Raw genomic sequence first — 19,593 nt, forward strand, 5'->3', positions numbered from 1 at the left:
ACTTCATCTTCACCTGAGCAGTGGTTGCAACGCTGACAACCTGGGGGGGTTTGGTGTGTAAAGCAAGAGTGAGTACACATCAACATACTCAGCAAAATGTCCCGTTGTCTGTAGTGGACTAGCTTTATGTGGAGTTAAGTCGAGCAGTTGCTTTTAGTTGGTCAGGTTATTATTTACTAGTAGAAAGCCACGTTTTAGCATTAACCCAAGTTATTAACCCAGATGTATCCTTTCCAAATGGAAAGAATACCACTTACCATTACCATAGGCATAATCATAACCATCATCCTCGTCGCCACATCTAAACCAAACATCTCTGATCCAGTATCTCTAACCAATGGAGCTCCCTTGGCCGCTCATAACCGCGAGCACGGCTGATATATCAGTTTCATAACACTCTGCAGAGGTTGCACACTTTACCCACAAGCCGTGATTCCCTCTTGCCTCGGGCCGATCAAACCCTTAAACACTACCAAGGTGAATAGGCAGGGTCTCACTACGTAGCCTTTACAAAGATTCCCTGGGGTTGTAGCCGCCCGTTAGGTTTCCTAAATGCACCGAACTCCTCCCCAAGGGGCGAACCAACCTTGGCAGAGTGAGCCGCATACACCGAGCCCCATTAACGGCACGACGCCGAAGCGAACTACACCCCAGCTCCTCTAATTACTCAGCTAAGGGCATCCCACTCCACCCTCATGGTTGCACTGTTTTTCCCGGGCGGTCATCCAACGAACAGGTCCTTACGGAGAGGCACTCGAGAAACAGCTCGAGTTCCCTTAAGGGCCACAAGTACCATCATCATAATCAAAAGGGAAAACAATGTATCATAGATATCTCATCATGTTCATTGATTAATGTGAAGCGCTAGCATAGAGCTAAACTGAAATAACCCAACCAGAATAGGTAAACAAGGACAAGATAGACAAAAGCTACTCAATCCTTAGGTATAAATGTGTAAATGCGGGAAGTGAATTATAAGAATTAGTAGGACATAGATGGGTAAAGGGACATTTGCCTTCACCAACCGACTGCTGCTCAGGATCTTCACCTGCAACTCCTTCGGACTCCGCCAACTGACCGTTATCTATATGAGTTCAAACATACATTCCACACATTTAATACAAAAAAACAGTACACCATATAATGGAATGCAATAAATAAACAGACGTTCGACGCAGGGCTCACACTTTCGACTAAGCGAGAAAGAGAAATTAACGGTCGAGGCTACGGTCAAAGAGCGATCACGTTACATGATTATAAATTAAAATACTCGTCTAAACAGAATGGTATTAATTTGGCCATTGCGTTTAGCATAAGATAAAGTCATGTTCCACGTTTAACCATTATAAGCAGATAAAGGTGAATTAAAGGAAATGGTCGCACGGCGAGACGCGCGACACAATACTTAAATTGAATTAAGAAATAAACGACTCGTCGCGCGACGGAGCGCGCAACGAGACACTTGCAATAATTATAAAGAGACGTTAGGCGTCGCGCGATGAAGCGCACGATGGCATACGTCATCCAAACTAAATTTAGAATGGAACGTCGCGCGACTGGACGCGCGACGTCATACATTAAACAATCCTGAAATTAAAATGGATCGTCACGCGACGCAGCACATTAATAGAATCTGATATTAAACAAATTCGTCGCGCGACGAAGCGCGTGATGCAACACGCTCATTAAACTAAATTTTAAAACTAATTAAACCGAGGTTCGATCGCCGCGCGCTGGGGCTGCACGCACAGGAACGCGCTGCTCGCGTCGGGGCACGCGAGGCCACGCGCAGGGGCTGTCGGGGCGCGAGGCCACCGGGGCACGTGAGGGCGCGAGCCGCCGGGCGACCCGCCGGGCCGCGCGCGAGGGGCTGCCAGGGGCCGCCGCCGAGGAGGCGCGCGCAGGGGCGTGTAGGGGGCTGCGTGAGGGGGGGGGCGGGGGGCCGTGGGGAGCCACCGGAGGGGCGCGGGGGGCGCGCTGGGGCGCCACGCGGGGGCTGCCATGGGCACGCGCAGAGAGGCCGCGCGGGGGAAGAAGAAGGGGAGGGGGAGGGGAAGAGAGAGAGGGAGAGGGGAGGGGAGCTCACCTCGGGGTCCAACTCCGACGATCACCGTCTCCAAAATCTAGGGTACCACGGGGAGAGAGAGGGAGGTTGCTGCGTGGGAGAATTGAAATGAGGGAAAGGGACAGGGGGGCACGTGCATGGGGAGCAGGGGGCGCAAGGGGCGCGCGGGCCGAGCTGTGCCGGGCCAGGCTGGGCTGGGTTGGGTCGGGTCAGGCTGGGCTGAGCCACACCGCGGGTCAAAACCCCGTGGCACGCACAACCACAAATCGGAAAACAATCCGCGAAGCAAAATCCGAAACGGAACTAAGCAACACACGCAATTAAGCACGAAATTAGACAAAGAAATATGATTCGACATGATGCAACACTCATGACCACTTAGGTTTTATTTACACATGACACGGACACCAGTCGCTATATTGCTTTGAAATTGGGAAGAAGGAGCGAAATGGGAAAAGAAAAGAGAGTAACGCCTGAATTTGGTGAGTAAAAGAAGAAAAAATTCTACCCCCAAATTCAGGGTGTTACAGTGGTCTACTACGAGACCGACTCATCGTCGCCCTCCACATCAAGCTCCGAGGCATCCGTCGCTTTTAAGAGCCATGAGCGCAAGAAGTATAGTAAGATGCCCCTTCGCTATCCCCGTATTTCTAAGCGCGCTCCTCTACTTTCCGTTCCCTTAGGCAAACCACCATATTTTGATGGTCAGGATTATTGTATGTGGAGTGATAAAATGAGGCATCACCTAACCTCACTCCACACAAGCATTTGGGACATTGTTGAGTTTGGAACGCAGGTACCTAAGGTGGGGGACGAAGACTACGACTCGGACGAGGTCGCCCAAATTAGGCACTTTAACTCCCAAGCCACAACTATACTCCTCACCTCCTTGTGTCGAGAGGAGTATAATAAGGTGCAAGGGTTAAAGAGCGCCAAAGATATTTGGGACGTTCTCAAGACCGCACACGAAGGGGACGAGGTGACCAAGATCACCAAGCGAGAAACGATCGAGGGGGGCTCGGTTGTTTCGTCCTCAACAAAGGAGAAGAGCCGCAAGCAATGTACAACCGGCTAAAGACAATGGTGAACCAAGTGCGCAACCTTGGGAGCATCAAATGGGATGGCCATGAGATGGTCAAGGTTATTCTTAGATCCCTCGTATTTCGTAATCCTACTCAAGTTCAATTAATATGTGGGGATCCTAGATATAAACTAATGTCTCCAAAGGAGGTTATTGGTAAGTTTGTGAGCTTTGAACTAATGATCAAAGACTCCAAACACATCGTCAACTTGGAGCAAGGCGCCACCTCTACACCCGAGGTGCAACCCATCGCATTCAAAGCGACGGAAGAAGAGAAGATGGAGTCTACACCAAGTAGGTTTCCAATCGACGCCTCCAAGCTCGACAACGAGGAGATGGCGCTTATCATCAAGAGCTTCCGTCAAATCCTCAAGAATAGGAGGGGGAAGGACTACAAACCCCGCTCCAAAAGGGTGTGCTATAAATGTGGTAAGCCCGGTCATTTCATTGCTAAATGTCCAATGTCTAGTGAAAGTGATAAGGATGACGACAAGAAGGGGAAGAAGAAAGAAAAGAAGAGGTACTACAAGAAGAAGGGCGGTGATGCCCACGTGTGTCGAGAATGGGACTCCGACGAGAGCTCCACCGACTCCTCCTCCAACGAGGATATCGCCAACATCGCCGTCAACAAGGGCCTCCTCTTCCCCAACGTCGGCCACAAGTGTTTCATGGCAAAGGACGGCCAGAAAAAGAAGGTACAATCTAGAGCCACCCCAAATATAAAAACATCTAGTGATGAGGGTAGCTCTAGTGAAGATGAAGATGATTTGCTTACTCTTTTTGCCAACCTTAGCATGGAACAAAAGAAAAAATTAAATGAATTAATAGAAGCTATTCATGAGAAGGATGATCTCTTGGAAAGCCAAGAGGACTTCCTTATTAAAGAAAACAAAAAACATGTTAAATTGAAAAATGCTTATGGTCTAGAAGTAGAGAAATGTGAAAATTTATCTAAGGAGCTTAGCATTTGTCATGATTCTATTTCTAGCCTTAGGAATGAAAATACTAGCTTAATTTATAAGGTTAAAGATTTAAATGTTTGTAATGATTCCATTTCCAGTCTTAGAAATGAGAATGCCACTTTAAATGCTAAGATTGATGAATTGAATGTTTGCAATGATACAATTTCTAGTCTTAGGATTTAGAATGATAATTTAAATACTAAGATTGAGAAATTGAGTGTTTGTAAACCATCTACATCTATTGTTGATCATGTTACTATTTGTACTAGATGTAGAGATGTTAATATAGAAGCTATTGATGATCACCTTGCTATGATTAAACAAAAAAATGATCACATAGCTAAATTAACTGCTAAAATTCATGAGCATGAACTTGAAAATGAGAAGTTTAAATTTGCTAGAAGCATGCTCTATAATGGGAGACGCCCTGGTATTAAGGATGGCATTGGTTTCCAACAGGGAAGCAATGTCAAGCTTAATACCCCTAAAAGATTGTCTAATTTTGTAAAGGGCAAGACTCCCATGGTTCATGATAATGAAGGCTATATTTTATATCCTGCTAATTATCCTGAGCACAAAATTAGGAGAATTCATGCTAGAAAACCTCACACTGTTTCTCATCATGCTTTCATGTATAAAAAGTAAGCCTCTAGCTCTAGACATTCTACTCATGTTAAAATGCCTAAAAAGAAAACTCATGCTGCATCAAATGACCATAACATTTCATTTAGAACTTTTGATGCTTCTTATGTGCTTACTAACAAATCAGGCAAAGTAGTTGCCAAATATGTTGGGGGGCAAACACAAGGGTTCAAAGACTTGTGTTTGGGTACCCAAGGTGCTTGTTTCTAATGTGAAAGGACCCAAGACCGTTTGGGTACCTAAGAACAAGGCCTAAAACTGTTTTGTAGGTTTATGCATCCGGTGGCTCAAGTTGGACAATCGATAGCGGGTGCACAAATCACATGACTGGGGAGAAAAGAATGTTCTCCTCCTATGAGAAAAATGAAGATCCCCAACGAGCTATCACATTCGGGGATGGAAATCAAGGTTTGGTCAAAGGACTTGGTAAAATTGCTATATCACCTGACCATTCTATTTCCAATGTTTTTCTTTTAGATTCTTTAGATTACAATTTGCTTTCTGTTTCTCAATTATGTAAAATGGGCTACAACTGTCTTTTTACAGATATAGGTGTTACTGTCTTTAGAAGAAGTGACGATTCAATAGCATTTAAGGGAGTGTTAGAGGGTCAGCTATATTTAATTGATTTTAATGAAAACACAGCTGAACTCAACACTTGTTTGATTGCTAAGACTAATATGGGTTGGCTCTGGCATCGCCGACTAGCCCATGTTGGAATGAAGAATCTTCACAAGCTTCTAAAGGGAGAACACATTTTGGGACTGACAAATGTTCATTTTGAGAAAGACAGGGTTTGCAGCGCATGTTAAGCAGGAAAGCAAGTTGGCACCCATCATCCACACAAGAACATAATGACGACTGACAGGTCGCTCGAGCTACTCCACATGGATTTATTCGTCCCGATCGCTTACATAAGCATCGGCGGGAGTAAGTACTGTCTTGTTATTGTGGATGATTATTCTCGCTTCACTTGGGTATTCTTTTTGCAAGAAAAATCACAAAACCAAGAGACATTAAAGGGATTCTTAAGACGATCTCAAAACAAGTTCGGTTTAAGGATCAAGAATATAAGAAGCGATAATGGGACGGAGTTCAAGAATTCACAAATTGAAGGTTTTCTTGAGGAAGAGGGCATCAAGCATGAGTTCTCTTCTCCCTACACACCACAAAAAACGGTGTAGTGGAAAGGAAGAATCAAACTCTACTGGATATGGCAAGGACCATGCTAGATGAGTACAAGACTCCGGACCAGTTTTGGACTGAGGCGATTAACACCGCCTGCTACTCCATCAACCGGCTCTACCTTCACCAAATTCTCAAGAAGACATCATACGAACTCCTCACCGGTAAAAAGCCCAATGTTTCATATTTTAGAGTCTTTGGTAGCAAATGTTTTATTCTTATTAAAAGAGGTAGAAAATCTAAATTTGCTCCTAAGGTTGTAGAAGACTTTTTACTAGGATATGACTCAAACACAAGGGCAGAGTCTTCAACAAATCTACTGGATTAGTTGAGATTTCTTGTGACATTGTGTTTGATGAGACTAACGGCTCCCAAGTGGAGCAAGTTGATCTTGATGAGCTAGATGATGAAGAGGCTCCATGCGTCGCGCTAAGAAACATGTCTATTGGGGATGTGTGTCCTAAGGAATCCGAAGAGCCTCCACAAGCACAAGATCAACCGTCATCTTCCAACCAAGCATCTCCGCCAACTCAAGACGAGAATTAGGCTCAAGATGACAAAAATAAAGATCAAGAGGATGAGCCACCTCAAGAGGAGGACAATGATCAAGGGGGAGATGATAATGATAAAGACAAGGAAGATGATCAAGAAATTCAGGGTCAAAGACCGCCACACCCAAGAGTCCACCAAGCAATTCAATGAGACCACCCTGTCAACTCCATCCTTGGTGATATTCATAAGGGGGTAACCACTAGATCTCGAGTTGCACATTTTTGTGAACATTACTCTTTTGTGTCCTCTATTGAGCCATACAGGATAGAGGATGCTCTAAGGGATCCAGATTGGGTGCTGGCAATGCAAGAGGAACTCAACAACTTCACTAGGAATGAGGTATGTCATTTAGAACCACGTCCTAATCAAAATGTTGTAGGTACCAAATGGGTATTCCGCAACAAGCAAGATGAGCATGGTGTGGTGACAAGGAACAAAGCCCGACTTGTGGCCAAAGGTTATTCACAAGTCAAAGGTTTGGATTTTGATGAAACTTATGCACCCGTAGCTAGGCTTGAGTCAATTCATATATTACTTGCCTATCCTACTTACCATGGCTTTAAGCTTTATCAAATAGACGTGAAAAGTGCCTTCCTCAATGGACCAATCAAGGAACAGGTCTATGTTGAGCAACCTCCCGACTTTGAAGATAGTGAGTACCCTAACCATGTGTATAAGCTCTCAAAGGCGCTTTATGGGCTCAAGCAAGCCTCAAGAGCATGGTATGTATGACTGCGAGATTTTCTTATCACTAATGGCTTCAAAGTCGGAAAAGCCGATCCTACTCTCTTTACTAAAACTGTTGCAAAAGATTTGTTTGTATGCCAAATTTATGTTGATGATATTATATTTGGGTCTACTAACAAATCAACTTGTGAAGAGTTTAGTAGGATCATGATACAGAAATTCGAGATGTCTATGATGGGGGAGTTGAAGTAGTTCCTTGGATTTCAAATCAAGCAACTCCAAGATGGCACCTTCATCAGCCAAACAAAGTACATTCAAGAAATACTTAAGAAATTTGGCATGAAGGATGGCAAACCCATCAAGACACCCATGGGAACCAATGGGCATCTCGACCTCGACACGGGAGATAAATCCGTAGATCAAAAGGTATACCGGGCGATGATAGGATCTTTACTCTACTTATGTTCATCTCGACCGGATATTATGCTTTCTGTATGCATGCGTGCAAGGTTCCAAGCCGATCCTAAGGAAGTTCACCTTAGGGCCGTGAAAAGAATCATGAGATATTTAGTTTACACTCCTAAGTTTGGGCTTTGGTACCCCAAGGGATCCACCTTTGATTTAATAGGATATTCAGATGTCGATTGGGTAGGGTGTAAAATTGATAGGAAGAGCACATCAGGGACTTGTCAGTTTCTGGGGAGATCCCTGGTGTCATGGGCTTCAAAGAAACAAAACTTAGTAGCTCTTTCCACCGTCGAAGCCGAGTACATTGCCGCAGGCCATTGCTGTGCGCAATTACTTTGGATGAGGCAAACCCTTAGGGACTATGGCTACAAATTGAGCAAAGTCCCTCTCCTATGTGACAATGAGAGTGCAATCCGCATGGAGGATAATCCCGTTGAACACAGCCACACTAAGCACATAGACATTCAGTATCACTTTTTGAGGGATCACCAACAAAGGGGATATCGAAATCGCTTATGTAAACACCAAGAATCAATTAGCCAATATCTTTACCAAGCCATTAGATGAGAAAACCTTTATCAAACTTAGGAATGAGCTAAATATTCTTGATTTTCGGAATTTTGATTGAAACATTGCACATATAGCTTATTTATATACCTTTGATCATATCTCTTTCATTTTGGTACAAAAGCATATTTCTTCTTATTCTTGTACCAAGACTACGACTAATGTGTTTCCAAGTATACTTCTATATCAAGTCGTAGATTGAAAGGGAAATGGAGTATTCGACGAAGACAAGGCTTCCACTCCATTCTAACGGTATCATTTACCCTTCATCACTACTCCACTCACTCCGAATTGGTATAATCCTTCACTCTTATTTACTTGTACCAATGGGGAGAAAGTTAAAGGGGCTCTCAAAGTCTTAGTTTTTGGCGATTAATGCCAAAGGGGGAGAAAATATTAAGCCCAAAGCAAAAGGATCGCACCACCAATTTCAAAATTTTCAAAACAAAGCTTTAATTGGTATCTACTAAAACCCTCTTGAAAACTAAGGAGAATTTCATTCAGGGGGAGTTTTGTTTAGTCAAAGAAAAAACATTTGAAAAAGGGGGAGAAATTTCAAATCTTGAAAATGCTTCTTGCAATCTTACTTATAAACCTTTGACTATTTGCAAAAGACTTTGAAAAACATTTCCGAAAAGATTTGCAAAAACAAAACAAGTGATGCAAATGTGGTCCAAAATATTAAATAAAAGAAAGCAATCCATTCATATCTAGTGAGATTATCAATTGGTTTAATTCCAAGTAACCTATGCACTTACCTTATGCAAACTAGTTCACCTCTGCACTTTATATATTTGCTTTGGTTTGTGTTGGCATCAATCACCAAAAAGGGGGAGATTGAAAGGGAAATAGGGTTAACCTTTTCCCACAATTAATTTTGGTGGTTCAATGCCCAACACAAATATATGGACTAACTAGTTTGCTCTAGAATACATGTTCTACATGTGCATAAAGGTTCAACACAAACCAATAAATATTCAAGTTAGGGATCCAATTTGAAGGAGCAAAAAGAAACCAAGTGTGTTGTGGTCTGGCGCATCGGACTGTCCGGTGTGCCACCGAACAGTGTCCGGTGCACCAGGACCGTACATAGTCCAAACAGCCACTCTCGGGTTTTTGCAGGTGCGCTCCGCTATAATTCACAGGACTGTCCGGTGCACCAGCGGAGCAACGGCTAACTCGCGCAACGGTTGACTCTGACGCATGAACAGTGTGTGAACAGTGCGCGCTAGAAGTCAGAGGTGCACTGGACAGTGTTCGGTGTGGCACCGAACTGTCTGGTGTCAAAAGAAGACAACGGCGCCAACGGTCGACTGCTCTCGAACCCTAACGGTTGGGTGACGTGGCGGCGCACCTGACAGCCTACAGTGCCTGTCCGGTGCGCCCATCGACAGCAGCCTTCCCCAATGGCCACTTGGTGGTTGAGGGCTATAAATACCCCCCAACCACCACCACACCAAGTATCCAAGCATTCTGAACATTGCATTCAATACAAGAGCAATAGACTCTACTCCAAGACACAATCAAAGCGATCGATCCACTCAAAGTCCCCAAATCAACTCTAGTGCATTAGGACTTGTGAGAGGATCTCTTGTGTTTCTTTGTTGCTCTTGTTTTCTTGGCTTGGCCTTCTTTTCTTTTCAATTCTTACTCTCAAGTGCTTTGTAAGCAAGGCAAGAGACACCAATTGTGTGGTGGTCCTTGCGGGGTCTAAGTGACCCGTGAGATTAAGGAAGAAGGCTCACTCGGTCTAAGTGACCGTTTGAGAGAGGGAAAGGGTTGAAAGAGACTTGGTCTTTGTGACCACCTCAATGGGGATTAGGTTCTTTAGAACTGAACCTCGGTAAAAAAATCACAGTGTTCATCCGCTTGATTTGCTCTTGATTTGTTTTCCCCTTCTCTCCCGGACTTGATTTTAGTTCTAACGCTAACCCCAGCTTGTAGTGCGTGTTTAAAGTTGTAAATTTCAGATTACGCCTATTCAACCCCTCTACGTGACTTTCAATGGGTATGACTCGCCCGAGGCCACCCCAGGCAGGAGACATAGTCACGACTCGCCCGAGGGCAACCCCGGACGAGAGATGCAGTCACGACTCACCCAACGAGAGATGGTCACGACTCGCCAGAGGCAATCCCCGTACGGGGATGCAGTCACAACTCGCCCGAGGCAAACCCCGTGCAGGAGACGATCACAACTCACCCGAGGGCAACCTCGGGCGGGAGACCCAGTCACGACTCGCCTGAGGCCAACCCCGGGTGGGAGATGCAGTCACGTATGGCCTAGCGGGAGATGGTCACGACTCGACCGAGGCCAACCTCGTGCAAGAGATGCAGTCACGACTCGCCCGAGGCCAACTGCGGGCGAGAGACACACACACGACTCGCCTGAGGCCAACCGCGGGCAGGAGACGTAGTCACGACTCACCCGAGGCCAACCGCGGGCGGTAGACGCAGTCACGACTCGCCCGAGGCCAACCCCGGGCGGGAGACACGGTCACAACTCGTCTGAGGCCAACCGTGGGAGACGCGGTCACTACTCGTCCGAGGCTAACCCCGGGCGGGAGACGCGGTCACGACTCGCCTGATGCCAACCGTGGGCGGGAGACATCGTCACGACTCGCCCGAGGCAAACCCCGGGCGAGAGACATAGTCACCACTCGCCCGAGGCCAACCCCGGGAGGGAGACGCGGTCACTACTCGCCCGAGGCCAACCCTGGGTGGGAGACGCAGTCACGACGCGCTCGAGGCCAACCTCGGGCAGGACACGCAATCACGACTCGCCTGAGGCCAACATCTGGCAGGATACGCAGTCACCACTCGTCCGAGGCCAACCACAGGCAAGATGCGCAGTCACGACTCGCCCGAGGCCAACCTTGGGCACACTGTTCCTTGCATATCCTATCATCTCCATGCTCGTTGGCTCTGCCCCGACCCGCAGATACCCTGCCTCGCCTCGTGTTGCACGACCCGGCCGCCAGCTTGTGGGCGTCGTTGCCCGTGTTTGGTCCTCCCAGTGTGCGAGGGCGCGACAGCCACCGCCTCCCGCTCTTCTGCCATCTCGCCATGTCCGACGAGAGGGCCGTGAAGGAAACAGGCAACGCCTAAGAGAGGGTGAATTAGGACTTCTAAAACTTTCTCTAAACTAGGCCACAATAAATCCCTGGAGTAAAACCTATGCAATTAATCAAACTAGAATGTGCAAACTAGGTTTTGTCTAAGTGTTGCTATCTCTACCGCAATGTCTAAGTTTCAATCCTAAAAAATATATGTATAAAGACAAGATTGAAACTTAAATGCTGTATATAAATACGGAAGCTAAAGAGCAAGGTAGAGATGCAAACTCTCATGGATGATGCTGGTATTTTTACAGAGGTATCCGGAACCACGCAAGGTCCCGACTAATCCTCGTTGGTGCCCCTACGCAAAGGGAAGGCCACGCGAGGGCCAAGCACCATGGTCGAGTAACTCCGTAGAGAGCCACAAGCCTTCTCCATGTGCAAATGGTGCTCCGCTTCCGGCTCCTCTCGGACGCTCCCCGCCCTCTCCACTATCGAGCTTTCGACCAAAAACGTCGCGGGCCTCGTTCCCTCCGGTACACGGTGGCAGCTGTGACACAAACGCGGTTGTCACGGTCTCGCAAGACTCTCGCCCCTACTCGGTACAATTACAACGGCTCGCGTAAGAGCCGAGGGATAGTGTGGTTGTCTACTCAATTAAAGACGCACAACGAAACTCGGGTGATTGATGAGTAGCGTTAAGGATGATCCATTAAAGAATAGCCGTCGGATGCGTTTCAGTAAGATTGAGTAGACAAAAAAATGATTTGGAACGTTGGTATTTGACAGTGTGATTTGTCTGGAGTTAATAGGTTGGGTGTATGTTGGTATTTGATAGTGTGATTTGTCTGGAGTTAATAGGTTGGGTGTATTTAGCAGGAGCATGAGTGTGTGGGATGTTTTGTGTGGTGTACTTAGTTTTAATGGGTAGGTTTAAGGGGTATAAATTGTCTTTCTCGGTTCTTCTCCCTCAGGTTTGGTCGCTTGCTGCTAACATTCCCAATGCATAGAAGAGCGAGAGGGAGGGAGAGAGAGTACAAGAGAGCTGAAGAAACAAAAATAATTTTTCCATAGATAGGCGTACTATAGATGAATTATCCTTGGAGTAATTTCAAAATAGTTCAGGGGTTCTTGATGCAGAATCTTATTTTATATTTTACAAACGAGAGTTTATAAACTGTTAGACAAAATAAATATATTTCATCTTTTTTGTCATTTAAAAGTCATGCTCAGTTTCAAACATCCACATGTTGCTCAATAGAACTATTCTATTCGCAACCAATGGATAGACCTATGTTGTGTTTTTGTGTGCTGTTTTAAAAATACTAATTAATAAAATAAACCTATGCTGTGTTTTTGTATGCTGTTTTAAAATACTAATTAATAAAGGGTTTAATTTTCTTAAAGTTTTTTAAACAAAGGGACCTTTTATTGGAAACAAGATTAGTTCTGCACCAGTATATGGCCGTGTTTGCTTGTGACCTGGAAACACGAAACAGCACCTCGCCAAGCAACTCTTAGATCATCTTCCAACGTGGCTAGTCCTTCACCGTTGCAAAATTTTCCGATAATTTACAGGCACCACTCATAAACATCCAGAACAAGCATCCTTCTCTTCCCTCCATTTTCACCCCAACGTTCCCTTTTCTGTTGTTTTACACCTACAAATGTACACCTAACAAACACGGGAATCCTCATCCTCACCACACAAAGGCAAAAAACAGTCTGAGACAGAGCACGCACGGGCGAAACAGTCTTTGGTGACTGACGCTACCCGCCTCCGGTCGGAGAATCCAGGCTCCCCTGAGCAGCTCGCCGCTTCTCCCGCCAGTTCTCGCCCCACATCTTTGCCTCTGCCACCATTCGCTCCCTGTCCTGGCCCCTGTTCGCAGCCCCCGGGAACTGCTCTCTGGGGGAGTCGGCCCGGTCCTTGCTCGGCGACCTGTGGCCAGAGCTGCCTGCATCGTCATTCTTGGAAAGCGCCCTTCCACTGTCACCGACCCGGTTCCGCTGGTCGCTGCCGCCTGCTTTCTTGGATGCGTGCGCTAAGCTAGGATCATAAATCTGGTTTGCAAGGTATGACAGAGCAGTCACAACGTCGGCGATGAGTGGGCGCGATGCAGCCTCTGACTGGATGCACATTGATGCCACCGCAAGCGCCTGGTAAAGTCCCCGTGTAGGAAACTGCCCCTCCAGGCCCGGGTCAGCCATCTTTGGGAGCTTGCGCCTGTCATTGAAAAGGGGCCGTGCCTGCCAATAAAGAATTTAACTTCATTACATTGTCACCAATCAACTGAAAAAGGCATATGGAAGATCATAACCATTGACCATCATAGAAGGATGACTAATGTTCATTCTCTTTTAAGACGTAAATATGTGCTTGTATGCATATATTTACCTAAGCAACCAGGTATTATTTGATACTGTAAGCAGGATGTATTGCATTGAGCCTCTTGGGCTGTATATAGAATACAGATATTTGAGGCACATTACACCTACCTGGATACATATAGCAATATCTGACTACAATCCTAACTAACAAATATACTCCTACATTTTTTAAGAAAAACTAAAGGTAGACTTCAGACTGCATTTCTAGAGTTCAACATAGTTTCTATCACAATCAGATCCAACAGTTTAACATTGAAATGAAGAGCTATCATTATCATAGCCCTTATGCCTAATCATATAAAAGACTGAGACTGACTATTCTCATACACCTCCTAGATTCAGTTTCAGCTCTAGTTACAAATCGAAATTAGATACACTTTCCAAATAAATCCTTGGAAGGCCAACATCAACAAAGAAAATACTCGTTTCCAAACAGTGTGGCGTATTCAACAAATGATTCATGAACAATTTGAACAAACTTACCCATGACACAAGGTTTTGCTCTGACGCTGGTCTGGTGCTGTCAATGGCCTTTCGGCCAGTAATCAGCTCGAGCAAGACAACTCCAAAGCTGTAAACATCTGACTTAACTGTAAGTTGTCCTGTCATAGCATATTCTGGAGCACAATAACCATATGTTCCCATAACACGCGTTGAGACATGAGACTTGTCACCAACAGGACCCAACTTAGCAAGACCGAAGTCTGATAGCTTTGGATGGAAGCCCTCGCCCAATAGAATATTTGATGACTTGAAATCCCTGTAAATAACTGGTGGCTGTGCCTTGTCATGCAGGTACTCCAGCCCTTTAGCAGCACCCGCAGCAATTTTCATCCTAGTGTTCCAATCCAAAGGCTCCTTGTCAGGAGGGAGATCTGCATTAAGTGCTAAGTTAATTCAGAGATAAAAAATATACATCTGCTGATAGTACTACTACAACACTTAACTGCAACAAAGTGCTTATAATATGAATGAATTTCTCAGCAAATTTTGTAGAAAGTGCAGTCCACAACCAATACTTCAAACATTGGAAGATTATTGGTTTCTGTTCCCAATAGTGACCCAAAATAAAATGTTTCCTAGTGCACAGTTGCCTCTACACCCTTGGGACATCTGACATGAGTATATGACATAGTTCAAATGTGATTTTTCTGGGCACAATATTGGTAGAACACACCAAGTTCACGAGAAATCTTAATTGGGTTACTGTTGTTTTGGTGATCTATTTCTTTCCTAGGCTCCAATAACTGTCATGACTGAATAGCTAAAAATGATGTACTCTTATGTAACAGGAGGCACCTTCTGTCTGTCAACTAAGTAATATACATGGCCTTTTACCTGAGTAATCAAATTAATTATCACATAAACATAACAGAGCAGTAATTGTATTCCATTCCAAGGAATTATAAAGAGGGAAATGAAATAAGCTATGGCTTAGCAACAGAAATGAACCTAAACAAAGGTAATTTTTCGAACGCATTTTCAGTCAAATGAAGAAAAAGATATTCCATCGATAGTATAATCATTTATAAGTGAACAATTTCTAAGGTTTTAACTCCAAATCTGTAAATAAATTCCACAGGATATAGTTGCCTTATTTACTCTGTTTAGAGATTTCCCTAGAAAGGTACAATAAACAGTTGCAACTCTAAGGTCCAAACTTCACTCTCTATTTCTCTATTTATAGATCCATGAATATCCTTCATCTATTTCGTCTCTCCAACGGGCTCTCTGAGTTTCATTCTCTATACTCCAATGGTTTATCAACTTTTCCTTATATGAAAAAAATCATGAGAGAACTACCATGTATCGAATTTAGAGAGCAATACAGCCCCTCTCCATTAGTAAAGAGTGAGAAGGGTGGTTTCGGAGAGTGAAAGAAATGAAGATTGGTTAAGAGATTCTATTGCAACCTGAATTTTTTGTTTGTTATCTAAATTTTGTGATAAAGAGCCATGTATAAAACCACTCTCAAAATGGTTGATGTAAATGAGCTACTACTGCACTTAATTATACTGTGCCCATAATCAAGATGCAAATATGAAAAGTACCACCTACTTTAATATGGTAAAGGTGGAAATTAGGAAGGCACAATCATGATTCACTATTGAAAAAACCTATTTTGGCTACAGGGTACATTATGTCCTGCTTCATGGACAAAAGGACATGGGAGAGAAAAGTGTTTCACAATCATGGAAATATGCATTAATGCACATGGACAAAATGAAACACACTGGCAGAAAGGTGGGCGCAGACAGCATGGTAGATTGGCATGTGAAAGACAAGTAGTAGCATGCACTGAACAGCACAGTAGCAACAAGTAACCATAAACAGGAAACTTAACAGGCACTAATATGCAAAAAGACAAATATAGAAAAGAAACAAACAGTCTTACCATGCAAATGGTCCTCCAATGATCCAAGTGGCATGTACTCATACACGAGAAGGCGTTGATCTCCATCAGCACAATAACCAACCAAATTGACAAGGTTTTGATGATGCAGCAAACTAAGCATGAGAACTTCCACTAGAAATTCTTTGTTTCCTTGATTACCATCCCTATTCAGCTGTTTGATAGCAACAACCTGCAGTAGATTATTCATCATTTCAGTAAAATACTAATGCAGTGTCTCATCTTGCAGTTCAGGATTTCAAGTCATTGTATGCAAATCAAATGGCAAGCAAAACTTGTTAGTCTGTTTCATGTCATTCATCCTGTGAATTAAAAATGAAGGACCTACATAACAGTCCATAGTGTCCTAATTTATCAGGCCAGTACAAGTTGGATCAGCTATAGGTGAACACATATTTTTTTGTGCCTGTGGGCATCCACCACACATGTGCAAACACTGCTTTTTCTTGAATGTCCTAGAGAGATCAATGACGCCATTGGTACGACTGAGCCACTTTTGTACTAGTCCAACAGCATGAAACAAGAAAAGTCGAGGCCCCGTTTTGACAACAAAGCTCATTACCTGGCCCATGTCAAGGCGGCCCTTGTAAACGCGCCCAAACCCTCCCTCCCCAATGAAGCATTCATCTCTAAAGTTCTTCGTTGCGGCTGCAAGCTGGCGGAAGGTGAAGGTCTGAGCAGAGATGACATTGCCACTGGCGTCCCTGAGTACTGAAAGCTCCTTCTTCGAGCCAGCATTGCCTTTAGCTCGTGTCTTGTCGGCCCCTGCACATATGCATTGTCTACATGATCATGCAGATCAAGACAGTCATACCCCAGCAACTCAGCAAGCAAGCAAATATACTAATCATAATAGAAAACATATCCCGGTCTCTAATCAACGGATTATCATCACGTTTCTGAATTTGGAGATACAAGTCGATACCTTTCCCCCCTTCTAATAATACTGTAAAAAGATCTGAAGGAAACACAGAATCGTTCCTGTCATTTCCCTCAATCACATCAACATGCACAAGAATCAGCCGCTCCATTCGTACCAACCCAACCACCGCGAAGAGACTAACACGGAGCATCAAACCTCGGCCGGATCCGGTTCCGATCCCAACAACAAACCAAGCGGAAGGATCCCAGTTCTCAGGGAGAGACGGAGACGCGCATAAACAACACGCACCTGCGGGGCCCCTCTGAGCACGCGGCGGCGCCACCACGGCCTCTTCTACCCGGCCGCCTCCACCACCAGCTGCAGCGGACGAGGACGAGGACGCGGTCGCTCGCCCACCACCGCCATTGCCTCCGCCGGGGCCCTTGGATCCGTAGTACTTGAGCTCCTCCTCGCGCGTGGAGCCGAAGCACGGGAAGCAGCCCATCGCCGGTGCCCGGGGCGAGCTACCACCAGCAATCAATAGCTCACCGCGGCGCCGCAAGACGAACCCGCATTTCCGCACCGACAAGCGGCTGCGCTCCTGGTTGACGGGGTGGGGGAGGGCGGCACGGATCAGGGAGGCCGGGGGGAGGCGAACAAGTGGGGATTGGGAGGTGGAGGAGACGTGTGGGCGGTGGCGTCGGCTGCTTTGGGCAGCAGCAGCTGCTTATAGCAGAGCAGGCACGGCAGGATGCTCGGGCTCAAGGTCCAGGCTCCATGGGGTTGGTAGGACGGAAACGGGAAAGCGTGGGACGGAAACGGGAGGTTAGGAGAGACTTCACTGTCACTTTACAAGGATTTTCTGAAAATTATTCTGCGATCTAGGTTGCCCCTTTTGAAACAAATATCTGTGTCCAACAAGCACGTGTTATGTTTTTTTGCCTGTTATTTTCCATGGTAGATAGTAAACGTTCCTTAAGTTTAGCATTACAATATTGAATCTTATCATCCATTTAATATAGACATAGAAATTAAGGATTAAAACGATTATTATTTTCGAACAGATGGAGTAACTATTTATATGTGAATTAACAGAATACTAGCAATTGCACTGATGGTTTGAGGAATAAATTGTTGAGCAGCAACATGCAAATGGAGTACAGCCCATGTCCAAATCAGATGTCGGCTCTTTCACACGCGCTACTTTTTTTTTGTCTGAGGTGGCTGCAGAGTACTACTGATTTTGTATCGACTAATTATTTTAACCGTCCAGTTGACTTGAGATATTTGGTTTCTATAGACTAATTAGTCTCTTTATTTTATTCCATTTTAGTCATAAATTGTTAAATATAAAAACTAAAATATAGTTTTGATTTTCATATTTGTTAATTTAAGACTAAAATATAATAAAATAAAGAAATTAAAATTAGTTACTAGAAACCAAACACCTCTTTATATCTGCTCACTATAATAAGTGATTCTCCCTATTTAAATATATATATATATATATATATATATTAATATCTATTGTATTCTACATGTTTAGTCTATTTTATTTTTAACTAAAAATACGCAAACAGATTTGTGTATCTGGCGTGGTGAAGACCCCTGCGACCCATTCAATATCGACTACCTATTAATCCTTCCGCATAATTAGATATTAAAAATCGGTAATCACGTAGTAGTTATATAGGAAATTGAATCTCCCATATCATCCAGTCAAACCTAGGAGATCATACGTATCGTTACATTCCTTTTCTCACTCCCATCAATCGCGCGATTGCTCTTTTGATATAAATTATTCTCATTACACCTCGCCGTTCGCCTATTGTTTCGATCGGTACTGAAGTGCATAATAAAACTCCACCCTTAATCCGCCATAATCAGAAAATAAAGGGGGCTATTTGGTTGTATACATAAAGAGCATCTCTAAGGACTCTCATTTTTTGACTCTATTTAACTCTCCATCTCCATAAAAATTACATTTTGTATGTAGCATCTAATTACCTCATTCCATACTTATAAGTTGTTGAAATATTAGGCATTTTTTAGATTAAATTCCGAATATAAATCATGATCAACAATAAATAGTCTAGGTGTCTGTTCCACAACAAATAACCTAACAGCTTACCTAAGAGCATAATCATAAAAATGCAACATACCTCTACCATAACAGATGAACTGAAGTATAAGGTCAAATCAGATGATGTGTACTGGTCAGACATACTGGTAGACGACGCGGGCCGGAAGCAGCAGGGTCAACGACGTCGAAGCAGCGGGGCCGATGACGTCGAAGCAGCAGGGCCGATGACGTTGAAGCAGCAGAGTCGACGACAAGATCGCGAGCAGTCGTGTGAGGACGCTTCCCAAAAACCTTATTCGCCCTTTCCTTGTGCAGGATCTCGAAGGCGAAGGGTTCTATAGACCTGTTCTCCCGAACGCAGATGCACGTCGGCGGTCGGGATGAAGAGAACTACGATGGCGACGCAGTTGTGAGCAGAGGCGAAAACCTAACTTGTGTTGGGATAGGATTGACGCTGGCTGCCAGACGTCTAATGTAAGTTACTTAACAATGAAGGATATGAGTAGAAACAGATTCTCGGGTGAATCAAGATCCACCACCCGGAATAAAAGTCCTCATTACCTAACTTTCTATTACCCC

General features: G+C 44.5%; 1 protein-coding gene across 1 annotated transcript; it reads right to left on the reverse strand.

The window, feature by feature from the left end:
- Positions 1-12,685: 12,685 nt before the first annotated feature.
- LOC100281460 (serine/threonine-protein kinase NAK) lies at positions 12,686-17,809 on the reverse strand. Its single transcript, NM_001154378.3, has 5 exons — positions 17,241-17,809; positions 16,632-16,834; positions 16,052-16,241; positions 14,140-14,531; positions 12,686-13,515 (listed from the first exon to the last, which is right to left on the reverse strand). The coding sequence occupies exons 1-5, from the start codon at positions 17,434-17,436 to the stop codon at positions 13,036-13,038; spliced, it is 1,461 nt and encodes a 486-aa protein (NP_001147850.1). The 5' UTR covers positions 17,437-17,809; the 3' UTR covers positions 12,686-13,035.
- Between the last annotated feature and the right edge of the window lie 1,784 nt (positions 17,810-19,593).

This window comes from Zea mays, chromosome 2 (assembly GCF_902167145.1).
Source record: "Zea mays cultivar B73 chromosome 2, Zm-B73-REFERENCE-NAM-5.0, whole genome shotgun sequence".
Taxonomy (NCBI): domain Eukaryota; kingdom Viridiplantae; phylum Streptophyta; class Magnoliopsida; order Poales; family Poaceae; genus Zea; species Zea mays.